The sequence below is a fragment of the Trichoplusia ni genome, chromosome 13 (genome assembly GCF_003590095.1).
Source record: "Trichoplusia ni isolate ovarian cell line Hi5 chromosome 13, tn1, whole genome shotgun sequence".
In the NCBI taxonomy this organism is placed as follows: Eukaryota; Metazoa; Arthropoda; class Insecta; order Lepidoptera; family Noctuidae; genus Trichoplusia; species Trichoplusia ni.
In genome coordinates this window covers 2718899-2732333 of record NC_039490.1, presented here as the reverse complement: position 1 = coordinate 2732333, position 13435 = coordinate 2718899, and the positions used below count along the sequence as shown (strand labels likewise).

Sequence of the window (13435 nt, the reverse complement as noted above, 5' to 3'; positions counted from 1 at the left end):
ACAATTTTCTACCTTGAATTGAAGTACCACGTTTACCTTGGTTATTATTTCAAAACTTATGTATTGCTTCACAAAAATTAATGCAAAGAATACTACAACGGTATAAAGTAAAAATATTTTTTCGTAAGGCTGTATTCTAATTTCCCATCGCCTTCGAACTTTTTTATGTCAAGTTTTTAAGAAGTGAAAGTTTAAACATTCCGTTCGTTAACGGCACTCCGTCTCGTTTTCTTAATTCAAATTTAGTCATATATGGTTTTGTGAGCCTGGCACCTAAATACTTCAACTTTTAATTTTAAAAAGCTTTGCGGAAACTTTAGGCCTGTCATATTTATGAGTATTTTTTCTAACAACACTACAAAAGATTGAAAACAGCCTAATATGCGTAAAATGAGGTCAAATACCAGCGCAGATATTTAAAAAATAACTAGATATGTATGGTACTTACACTCCAACTACCCCAGGTAGTTCACCAAAGAAGTCCTTCCTCACTTCAGACTTATATTTGACGAGGCAAGGCATAGCAGGTCGGAACGGAGTCGGCCCTTCCCGTCTGTACATCCGTTCGATCTCGTCCGCATCGTAAACAAACAACAGATCCGGTCTTCCTATCAGCCCACCTAAACGCACAATCCTTCCATATCTGTCCAGAAAATGTTGTGTCACTTTAGCGAATTCCGAAATATCGAATTGCCCGATAATGGGGACCATGCGCCACGTATTCCCCAAAATCGGGATCGGTTTGGGTCCGGGCACTTCGGAGTAAGGTTTCGCATTTGCGAAAATTTCCTCATTAAGTTCGGCTGTTGGTGCGATTTGTGATTGTTGCCGTTTTGAAAAAGGGCACCCGGTGCTGGAGTGGCGCGCGTTTTTTGCTACGAACGGTTGCGTGTAGGCCGCGAACGTGCGCAGTGATCGACCCATGGCGGTTAAGGCCGCAACTACGGACTGAGCTCGATCGAGATCCCAGGGTGTACCGTTGCGCGGGAGTCACCACTCACTACGTTACTCACAGCACACGATGATTTACTGCCGTTCTCTTTTATCAATCAACAATTATAGCACGAGTAGGTACGATTGAAAATAGTGCAGTGTTATTTACGGCTTTGTCTTCTTTAGTTTTTTTTTTTTGTTAAAGACCGTTTTAAGTGGTCTTTAAACTCTACATTCGAAGAAAAATATAACTAACTGTTTCTCGTTATGTACTACATAATAATTGTTAGTTCATAAATAATTTTAGCCTTTGTTCGTAGGTCGTGCGTGCAGGTAGTAGGTATGTTAAACAGCTGTTTCTAGCTGTAGTAGTTTATAAGAATTATTGTCATACAGTAAGGTATGTAATACTAGCTGTTGTTTTCGGATTCGCCCGCATGGATGTTAGTTATAGCTGTAAAGCCCTTCTTTAACGAATTTGGATAAAATGTGTTAATCAAAGGTTTCAGCTACCTCCGTACCATTTCATCGGTCCAGCCGTTTGGGCGTAAAAGTTAACTTTTATAGATTTTGTGTACGTTTTCTATAATTTTATTTTTATTATAAGAATCTACTCAAATCACTAAATATATTATGTGTCAATTGAATACAATGGTTACAAAATATACAAGTAAACAAATCTAACTTATTAAGTTAAATAACATCCGTGAACTTGTTTTGCAATTATTAAAATTTAAAAGACGCGTAAAAAAAATATTTGATTCTCCTTTTAAATTGAAGGGGAAATTTGAAATGTATATCCGTTAGGATTAATCTAACTTGTTACATTTCATTCGAACACGTTTTAATGGTTTACGTAAAAAAAAATATTAAAAAAAAATAACATGAACGCCAGCAGGACTTTGAATTACTTAAAAGCTTGTCGTTTTTTCTTTCACTCGTGCATGGGATTCATAAGACCATGACTTTTTTCCCGACACTTTATTCCTCTTTAGCGTATCGTTAATATACGCGAAAAGAATAAGATATTTTGCGAATAAAACTTTTTTGAATTGGCAACATATCCACACTTATCACTGTCAAAGTGAATATCTGTCAGTGTCAAACAGTTTTTATTTTGTTATTGTTTGAATCTGAATGTAGTTGTAGTATGTTATAGTATGTATAGAAATGGGAATTCACCGGGACGCATGCGTTAAATTACAATCGATATTCGAGGTTCGGCTGGCTAACACAGTTGGAGCGTCGTCAAGCTTTTAGTAAGTAGCAATCTATTTTATCCATCGTATTTTTAGGCGCGTTTTGTTTATTTGTTTTTGTATTGTTTGTTATCGTGTTTGTGATTCAAACTAACTGGTAAGTACTGAGTACTACCTTGATTTATGCGACAGACGCCTTGCAATAATGGCTGCTGACGCCTTTCGCCTCATCACAATGTCTCCCACACTTTAACGTATACCTCAATCCGACTCCAATCCTTAGATATTACAGTAACCAATTCTTTTTCGTCCTTTACGGCAATTAAGACCCAAACAAACACTTTTAACAAAACACAAATAGCCTATTTAATAGAACAACCCAGGATATCTAGACCATCCCTTATAGTGCTGTCTGAACACAATAAAACCAGTGTTGCCCCATTCATTGCAGCTAAGATATTCCCTCCAGCCAGGCTCTTGCCAGCAACTAGCTCATCCTTCCCATTCTCACTATCCAGCCCCCATCATACAGGGACACTATAACATATTCATCATCCCAACATCCACCATCAGAATGTCCAACTCTTCCCGACCCGCCAATGACTGTACCCTTTCCAACTCCTCGTTTTTCCTCTTATTCCACTCCTTAGCAGATTATGTTAACAATAACTTGATACACCCTTCATCCTATAAAATTAGACTTTCTCCAGTCAATTTATACCCCTCAAAAATATTTGTGAGTGAACTAATTAGGGAACTAACTCACTAATTAGATGAAATTATTTTATATATTATTATGTGCTCTGCGATAGCTGTTGCAATGTGCATCCCTGTGTTCATATTTTCATCCTTGATCATTTGGATAAGTCCAAGAAATATAGTTGTTGCTGCTCAACTCCTACCATTTAACTTATTTTTCTTCTTTAAATACTGTTGGGCTATTTTGTTTTCCTTCTATCAAATCTCTCAATCACTCTAAGCTTTGCTGTAAGAGAACCCAACTTTGCGTTAAGCCTTTGTACTTGTTTTTTCCAAGAACATATTGTCCCAGTGTGTATTTATGTGCAATAAAGTATAAAAAAAAATGCTGAGCGTTCCTCTGTAAACCTATCCTTCCCTATGTTTGTCTAAGCGAGTAATGTCCTCTGTGCCTAGACCTTTCCATCATGTCTCACAGTTCCTTGAAAACTCCCTAACTACATTCTTGACTCAGCCGCGGGAATAAGCTTCCCTAGTTCTTGTTATAACAAGTATTTTGCTTATTATCGCTCCTATCCCTACCCAAGTTGATCCGAAAACAACATTCAGATAACCCCAGTTCATCTTCCCCATATTAGTCAGGATATTTTTCTGACACTGACCATGACATTACAGAATCGTAGAAAGCCGTAACCTATTATCCGACTCATAGAGGCATAACCTTATGTGAATATGATTCTCTAAATAAAATTTTCCTCAAATCTTCCTAGCACAATACTTATAAAATGGCCCAAGTCATAAGTAACCTGAGATATAAAATCCTTGCCAGTATGCCATTTTCTTATTCCTTAATTCTCAAATAAGAGGTAAAAAAAATTTTTAAATTTGGATAAATTTATGCGTACTAAATATTAATTTTTGACAGTTACTTTACATTATATATTTATATCTATAACTAGCTGTCCCAGCGAACTACGCACCGCCTAAGAGTTGACATAATATTTTTTCAATTTTTTTATATTTTAAACCCGTTTAAACCTTCCCTGGAGTGTTACGAATATTTCAAGACTAATAAGAGCCAAATCGGTTCAGCCGTTCTCGAGTTTTAGCGAGACTAACGAACAGCAATTCATTTTTATATATAAGAAGAAGAAGAAGACAAGATTAGTATTGATATCTACTAACAATTATATTTTTGTTGTTACAGACAGCAACAGATAGGTACCCAGAACCTGTAGTAAAAATTAACAACTGTCAAAATTTCCAACATTTAAAAAAGCTCAAGTTAAGAAATTAACTGAAAACCTTTACAATGGCATTGGATTTGGCTAAAGAGGAAGTTTTTTGGACAAGAGCAATGACTTTAAGACTTGTGAAATTTATAAAAAGTAAACCAACCATTTGGAATCGGAAGCATTCAAAGTACTCATCGATCATGCATAGAGATCAAATTTACAGGCAATTTGCTTTTATATACGGCAATAACAAATTCACAGGAGAAGATGTGAAAGACCAATGGATTCGTATTCGAACGACCTTTGTTGGTCTCATGAAAAGACTCAAAGCAAGTAAAGCTAAAGGAGAGGTACCTACCTATTTTATTTATACAAAATCTATCGACTCATTGAAAATAAGACAGTACTGTTAATTTGAAAAAGATAATCAGAAGAATTCTGTGAAATTCCTAATATGAAAATTAAAATTAAATTCGTCGTTTGACATATCAGATTTCAACTGAATTAGCATTTATTATTGCCATGAAAACACTATGTACCTTGCTGACATATTAAATTATTCAGGCATAAATTGTATTACTCTGAATGCAATTATAATGATTACAGATAGTTTTTATTTCTCTTACAGACCTATAACATCACCTGGTACTTATGGGATGCATGCAGTTTTCTGTACAAGGTAAATACAAAGAACCTGGCAAGCAGAGTATCATCAAGGCATTTATATTATTATTTATTACTAACAAAAAAAATATATTTATGTTACAGAAAGATCCACCCAAAGGAAATGACCGGAAAATCAAGAAAGAGCAAGGAAATGCATCGGATAATGTTGACGCTACATGCCACAATGTAGCTAATGGTTTAGTTAATGCCATACGTGGAACTCAAAATGATGTCTGCTATGGTGATGACACCAAATACAGCAACTTAACAAGATATGTTGCAGGTAAACTCTATCAAATGAGTTCCTATGATGCAGCTCGAATATCGTGTAAAATGCTGGATTTCTTGAATCTTGAGATGAATGAGGTAATATCCATTTAAAAAGTTGAGTCGGATGAGTTTTTGATAATTATTTATTGGTATAGACCGTAGGTCCGTAAATACGGTATACGCTAATATAGTTCTACTATAATCTACCTTAAAATAGGCACTCCATATTTAATCAATTTCATATTAATAACTATACTCATTTCGTACTATTACATTGTTTAGATGTAGAGAGTCATTGATGAACTCATCAATAGAATAATAATCATTTATATGTTTAGAATGTGGACTATTATATAACACAAGAAACAAGGAATTACATTTGCGAACATCCCACCACATTTAGTAAGTAAGTTATCTTGTAGGTCTGTCTTTTTGGAACATATCTTAATAATTACATTTAATAAATCTGGTAATATTGTCTGATACAATTAGGTGTTTATTTTAACAAATTGAGTAACTTCAAAACGTATTGCGAAGGAAAAGCTCGAGAAAAATCGAGAACAGCTTTCAGTTACCTACTTTTAAACATGTGTCATTCTTGGGTTTTGAAAACCCGTTCTTTTAGACAGCAGTTCCCACAAAGTATGACGTTAACTCGCAAGACTGATAATTATATGGAGTCATGGTAAGCCATTAATGTGGTCTTTGAGACTAAGATTTGAAGGACATAGGGAGAAGAGCTAAGCTTTTGAAACTTTGTAATGATTGTAATGCACACTTCCTTGTGTGTTGATGAAATTGCACTTATTTGTTGCATTTCGCATTGAAATATCCTAGTGTCAGATAATCTTACTATTGTACTGCTTTATTAGCAAATACGATACTAAGCACATTCAGTAGTAAGTAAGAATAATAAAATCTTCTTCACATTTTTCCAAAAAAAAACATACACACAAACAGACACGTACACGCACACAAACACTCGTCAAAATGATCTCAGAACGTAACTCTAGTATTATTAATTGTAATCTTCTCTAGAATTAACTAAATTATTGTAACCAAAGGCGAAAACACTGACTTCTGTAAAACAGGTTTCAAACCTGGCACAGACGTCAGGGTTTTATATATTTGTATTCTCAATGTATTTCTTTTATTAATAGAATAAAAAAAAAACGTCTTTTTATTTATCCCTGAAACAACGGTCCCAGCACACTGCCTTGTACTAAACTATCTGATGACTCCTATCTCCTGCATACCTTCCGAAAGACACAATTTTTCTTTTTAACCACACTGATGTGTCATGTTATCGTTCCGTTACCTACGGTAAAACGGGGTGAATAGAGTTTCAAGGGGTGAATAGAGAATAGTGTTTTTTAGGGGGTTACATGAATATTTTCTTACATTAAAATGCTTAGACACACTTACTTTATGAAATACTTGTGAGTTTGCGTATAATCTTTATGTTTTGTCTAGTTAAACGTCCAAATTTTAATAAAAACTCTGTTTCTATCCACCCCAAAAAACCCTCTATTCACCCCGTTTTACGGTACTTAGTGTTAATCCTGTAACAGTTTAACTTCCAAGTAACAAAAAAAAGGTGGGTAGATGGACAATAGTTTTGTATAATTAGGTTTAATATAAGTTGGGCTTTTTTGGGTATAGTGGAAGGGAGTGTCAGACTTCTACTGACTAAAATCATTCCTTTGCCCTTCGTGTATCGGAGCCACTGCCACAGTAACCATTTCAAAGAGTTTTGCTGCCCCGGCAGATGTCAGCCCTAATGGGCTCTACAGAGCTTACTGACTTCTCTTTGAGGCGAACTGGAACACAAATGCGCCGTCCGGCACGGGCCTAGCCCTGAACTAGCAGTGAGCTACCCAAGGCGTGCGTAAGAGTTTTCATGATCTTTTGAACTTTGAAGCAAGTAGGTAAAAGAAAAAGAGATGACCTCTGACGATTGAGACATGCTGAAATAGGGTATTTGACAAAAATAAATAAAAATACTTGTATTTTTTTAAAGTATTTCCGGCGGACTTAACAATTTAACTTTACTTAATTTAGATTTATTCAATTCGTTAGGGTAAAATTGGTATTCATTTAACTTTAAAAATTGGTCGGTATCTACTAAACGAATATTGATATTAATGTGTTTTGAGTGTAGGTATAAGATTATTTTCTATTGACGAATGCGAAAGCCTATCACAAGTAAACGAGTTTTACTTGTCGATATTATGACAAAAGTGATTTTTATTACGTGTGTCTTTTAAATGGCTCAGTTGAATTAGTTCACCTAAACTTATGATAAGACATGAACTAAAAAAATACGTTTTTAACAATGGCAGTACACTCACTTCAGTCACTGTCAAACTGAGATTGTCGAATTCTGATCCCCGTGTTTATATTGTTTGAATGTAAATAAACAGGTTAACAGTTTTCGCGTAAGAATAAATCTAGCAAAAATCCTACCATGACATTAGATTTTGCAAAAGAGAAAGTTTTTTGGACCAGAAAAATGAATTTAAAATTAGTGAAATTTATGGAACGTAAACCTAATATTTGGAATCCAAAGCATCCAAAATACACATCTGTCGAGCATAGAGATCAAACTTATGCAGAATTTGCGTCTAAATATGGCAACGAATTCACGGGACAGGCAGTAAAAGACCGATGGACGAATATAAGGTCGACATTTGCCAATCACTTAAGAAAACTAAAAGCAAGTCAGGCTAAAGGAGATGGAAAGGTACTTTAATCTATATTATCTATACTTAAAAAAGGAAAACAATCTTTCAGACAATTATCTTGAAAATGAAAACAAATACCTATAAAAAAAAAACAATAAAAATAACCAAAACAAATAAATCTGTATTTAATTTATTCTAATTTTTTTGTAAGATGCTTAAAAAAGAGAAACTTAGATTTAGATTGTTAACTTTTTTAAGTACATACTTTACAAATAGAGTATGCATAAATAATTTATAAATAATGGATAGGCAGTCCTCATTTTCAAATGTGAAATAAATTCTGTGTTTAAAGTACCAAAAAAAAAAGATTTTTCATATTTTAAAACAGGTACTAACATAACTTATTATTCTACCACACATCTACTTCACCATCATCTTCATTATCCACAGCCTTTATCCTCCCACTGCTGAGCATAGGCCTCCCCTTTCTCATGCCAATTTCTATGGTCTATATATTATACAAAAAAAAAATATAAATACATTTATGTAAAATTATTACAGAAAGTTTTGGTATCTGTTACAGGTTTGTAAAATTACCTGGCACTTGTGGGATGCATGTAGGTTTCTACTTACGGTAAATAAAAACAGTCTTACTAATGGGGATACCTCAAGGACAACAAATGTAAGTAACAGTATGTGAACTGAACTTTTATATTTGTGGCTGCTTTTCAATAACATATTGGGAATCATATTGTAATTATATGGACTGTCAATGTTTTATAAATAGTTTATTTTTTCTTAAATGAGGTAGGGGCTTTATGTAGTCTGTCTGTATTACAACAGAATTTAAAAACAAAAGTATATCTCTTTCAGAATGATTCACCAAAAGAAGATGATAGCATGCAAAGTGAGAACGAATCAAAAATATCTACAAATGAGGTTGATGCTACTTGTCAGAATGTAGCAAACAGTATACTAAATGCATTAAGAGGAGTTCAACATGATGTCTTTAATGTTGATGACACTAAATATGGTCAAATAGGTAGATTAGTGGCTAGTAAACTCTCTCAAATGAGTTCTTATGAAGCAGCCCAAATGTCACATAAAATATTAGGGATTTTACTTGTATATGATGAAGGATGCCCTATAAATCCAAATAAAATGAAAACAGAATGATGAATTAAGACATTGTTTTTATCCAAGATTGTATATTTTTCATTAAGTATTGATATAGTTTTAAAAATGTAAGTAATAAGTCTAATTTATTGTATAAATATTATTTAGTTCATGTATTATAGTTAAATAAATTGTAAAAAGTAAAGATTAAAAAATATATTTTATTCTTGCCTTGGTTTTTTCCAATTTATAACCTCGTCTAATTTATAAATTTTAATAAACATAACATGAAAAAGTTTTACAGAATGAAAACAGTTCAATGCATATTGACTTTGTATGTCTGGAACACTCGAATCGTATTTTCGTCAACAAACTTCGAATCTGTCTGCAAAGTTAAACCACATGAAGGGTCCTAAAACGTAACACATTCCGTAAACGTGACATCTAATGTCTCTGTCAATGTCACCCTAGTGCTTTGAAGTTTGACGTTAGCAAAAACATTGTTTATTTTCGACCGGGTCAAAATTGGTGTATTTTACTAATTTTATACTTCTTACATGCACACGTATTAAACGTAACCTTATAATATTATTATACAGAAATATGTATAAGTTGGAAAGTTTTAACACTGATAGCACAACGACATTTACAAGTTTATTGAAAACAAAATGGAATGAATTGCACAATAATACAAGTACGTTTCGGTACAAAATCGATAAACTACAGAAGAAAATTGTAAATGGAAAATATTTACTCCTGGTATGTAAAAATTACTGTTTGGTTAACATTTTACTAATCATTCATTTTGGATAAAAATAGATAAAAAATATGATTAGGATTTGGTGCCATTGAAAATACTCATTTTATTTTCAGTTGAATCCAGATCGATGGTCTAAGAGGCGACAACCAGAAGCTATGAATGATATTTGCCAACCATTTGATGTGACTAAGTTTAACTTCACTAAAGTTTCACTTGAAGAAATCTTATTTTCAATCGAAGGCAAAGGTAATTCATCGTTAACATAGTAATTTTAATTAAACAAATATCACAAATTTCTTTTCACCCATTACTAATTAATTAAAAAGCGAAAAAAAATTCATAAGTACAGTTTTTTAACATGTTAAGATTAAATAAAAAAAATCATATCAAATTTGGACAGCCAGTCTTTTATTATATTACCAATTACCAGGAAACCATTAAATTAAAAAATAATCCAACAATATTCACCAAAAAAAAGTTAAGTCAAAGTTGACTCTCAAATAAACCTTTTTTTTTCCACAGATTCAGACGTACATTCAGTGTTAGTTAATGACAGTCCTATATCTAGATACCACTCACTATTGTGTCCTTCAATAAACAAACACCTGCCGCAAGTTGTGACACCAGACAGCCTGGAATTGGCCGTACAAATCATGTTTACTATACAGGATCGGTGAGTGTAGGCAAGTAAATGATATTTGTATTGTTTAAGTTGCTATGTTTTGAACAGTTAGAATATAATCCTTCATTTTAAATTTATTCTGACTGCATGTATAGGGAAGCAGTTAGGATTGCCACACCAAACCCACAAAGTGCGATGTGTTGCAGGTTCGATCCTCGTGTAGAACAAGCATTTTGTGTGATTTTTGAATGTTTTTATGTTTGCGAAATGTCCCTCGACACGTATGATGCAACTGGAAAAAATGTTTAGTATGTCATATGCATGCTTCAGTACATTCGCACAGCGAATATACATGCGATATTTTATTAGTCTAAGCGAGAGGTTAACATGATGCAAAATAGTTAATTGAGCTGATGCTTTCATTTTGACACTGAACTGAATCTAAGCGAATTTATGAAATAATTTCTAACATGCGCGACTAGACTACAACTACTACTATGTACGTATGTGGCAAAATTACTGCAGCATCTTAATTGATAAAAAGAATATAAAATTTGTTCCAAACATAACTGTCTTCCTATACTGACCCGATGTATCGTTCCTATCGTTAACCGAATTGCGAGTATTGCGATATGGTAGCTTTCCCTCTCCCCTGTCTCAGCATTACCTCTTGTGCGAAACGCTGGCTTTATAAAATCGCACTTCAATGTAGCCACGCGTCACCGATTTGCAATAGTAGTCCGTCAGACAGCCGACACTACCATACTTAAGCGCTTTTTATCTTTTGTTTTTTCTTAATATGTCTGACAGACTAAACACTAAACAGATTTATATATATGTATTATTAGATTTAGTCAAATACCCTTTTGAAACCATTATTTCGCAGTAAATATGTCATGGTTAAAATTGTTTAATTTTTATCATATTAAAAGCACAACTCAAAACAACATGGTACCATTTTTGCAGGGATATGCGGATAGTGTTCAACAGCATGTGCGGATATGCTTCAGTTAATCATTTGCACTATCATCTACTTGAAGAACAGAATACTCTTTATGTTGAAGATGTGGTAAGCTATCAATATAACAGAATATAAAAACTGACTCATGCACGAACGTATAGATTCATTAATATTAACTTATCAAAGGAGTTTGAGTACCGTGACGTAAAATCTTTTTATAACACACGAATGGCTGGACCTATTTTGAGATTTAAATGGAATTACTATTTTGAGTCAAATCCACTGTGCGATTTGACGCGGGGTCAATCCCCGTGTAGGTACAAGGTGTTTTAATTTGTGTGATGCACAAATTAATGCTTGCTCTGAGTCTGTGTGTCTTTTGCTTGTGATTTGAATGTTTGTAAAAACCTTCATAACAGTGACGTAAAAAAAATCGGGTTTGTATAAATAAAAGCACTTTTCTACCTATAGCAAATCATTATTCAATACAGTAGTCTATTCGGTTTATAACTACTATTTCCCATTCATTAGTGTTCAAGAATTATAAAAAATTCCTACTACATTTCCAAAGTTTCAAAATTAAACTACTATTTTCAGCAATGGACACATGTCAAAGGAAGCATTTACCGCTTAGATGAATCTTATCCCGTTCCCGCCATTTGTTTTGAAGTACAAAAACACAACTTGAATACATTGAAAGAAGTTTGGAAAGTTCTGGAATACCTTCTAAAGAAATCAATTGCCCATAACATGTTAATAACAAAAAGGTCAAGGCAAGGAGGTTGCGATGATGCAGTTTGTGTTGTTATCTGGCCAAGGAAAAGTACTGCAGGAGCTAAGCCTTTGGGCGCATTCAATGTTGCTGCGTTAGAATTATCTGGATGGTTTACGATCTATAGTGAGTAATCTATTTTTTACAAGATTTCGTGGTATGTAAAATTTTTAACTGAGTAAAGAGTTAGATATGTTTCGTAGTCAAAGCTCGAGTGGCGTACGCACCGGTTTCAAGGTGTCGCTAGCTCTGAGGTCCCGGGTTCGATCCCCGGTCGAGTCAATGTAAAAATTCACATTTTTACATTGTCTCGAGTCTGGGTGTTCGTGGTACCTTCGTTGTATCTGAATTCCATAACACAAGTGCTTTAGCAACTTACTTTGGGTTCAGAACAATGTATGTGATGTTGTCCGCATTTATTTATTTAGATTATTTTCGGATAAAAATCCAATTACTATAAAAAATCGTTGATATTGAAAATAAAATTAAAAGAATACGTTTTATTTCAGATTCTGAAGACTTCAACAGATTACAGGCTGAAGATCTTGAAAACGAACTTGTGAAGTGGAATATCGATGATTTTTCTCAACTTTGTGAAGAGATTAAGAATCTATAGCAATTATTATAAGCACAAATATTATTTATACCTACCACTGGTTCTGATCACCTGATCATGTAATATTGGAATGTGATGGTATTAGTACAATTTATGTTGTATATAAGAGCTGTTTTCAGTTATAATTAAATAATGGAATTAATCACTTATTGTTTTATTTAATACGTTGTAAAAGATAAACTGTAGATCTAACTTTACAGCTTAACTACTACTAATTTCGGTTGCTAAATGGTTGTCGTAATATGAAAAAGAAATTTATACCTAATTTTACATAAGTCTTGTATTACTTCGTATGTCAACACAGTTAGATATAAAATTTTATTGAAATAGTCTTACCCTGTCTCTATATTGTTGTGTGCTTCAGCATAAAACGCAATTTAGGGGAGTTAAGAAAATCATGCGAGCGTCGTTACATTGCCGGCAATGGTTTATTACTTACGAAACCAGAGCTGCGTGGCTTCGCATTGTATTGCACCACGTGGCAGGTCGTAATGAGCTGGTATGTTCTAGACTAAGGTCACACTAGAGTAATATACCTATATATATATATTTGTTAAAAAGCTTAGCTTTGTTAAAAACCAGCTTTGCCGCGCTGTGTTGTGTCGTGCTAGTATTCGATACAGCATCAGATGATCCTCCTGTTGCTACTATTTTTTGAAGATTTTGCTTCCACGTTTAGTATTTTTTTTTCGGGCCATGTAATTTTTTGTAACAGAAATGTCTTTTTTTTGTTAGTTAGCTTTATATTTATACTTATTTAGTAAAGATTAACTCCTAAATACTTACTTATATCCTTTAGAACCTAAAACTAGGTTGCCTTTACAAACTAAACTAATGTTTTAAGATAATTTAATCATGCCGATACGGAGAACAAGTAATAAGCTGTTACTGCTCTTTTCCAC

General features: G+C 33.6%; 3 protein-coding genes across 3 annotated transcripts; all 3 read left to right on the top strand.

The window, feature by feature from the left end:
- Positions 1-2009: 2009 nt before the first annotated feature.
- Positions 2010-6321, top strand: LOC113499920. The gene is made up of 4 exons (XM_026880525.1): positions 2010-2192; positions 4039-4416; positions 4695-4745; positions 4835-6321. The coding sequence occupies exons 2-4, from the start codon at positions 4144-4146 to the stop codon at positions 5111-5113; spliced, it is 603 nt and encodes a 200-aa protein (XP_026736326.1). The 5' UTR covers positions 2010-2192; positions 4039-4143; the 3' UTR covers positions 5114-6321.
- A 919-nt stretch (positions 6322-7240) lies between these two features.
- Positions 7241-8932, top strand: LOC113500145. Its single transcript, XM_026880842.1, has 3 exons — positions 7241-7745; positions 8270-8368; positions 8560-8932. Exons 1-3 carry the CDS (start codon positions 7470-7472, stop codon positions 8860-8862), a joined length of 678 nt encoding a protein of 225 aa, XP_026736643.1. The 5' UTR covers positions 7241-7469; the 3' UTR covers positions 8863-8932.
- Positions 8933-9056: 124 nt separating this feature from the next.
- On the top strand, positions 9057-12675 carry LOC113500143 (GDP-D-glucose phosphorylase 1). The gene is made up of 6 exons (XM_026880841.1): positions 9057-9561; positions 9676-9808; positions 10085-10235; positions 11151-11253; positions 11743-12043; positions 12427-12675. The coding sequence occupies exons 1-6, from the start codon at positions 9406-9408 to the stop codon at positions 12531-12533; spliced, it is 951 nt and encodes a 316-aa protein (XP_026736642.1). The 5' UTR covers positions 9057-9405; the 3' UTR covers positions 12534-12675.
- Positions 12676-13435: the final 760 nt, after the last annotated feature.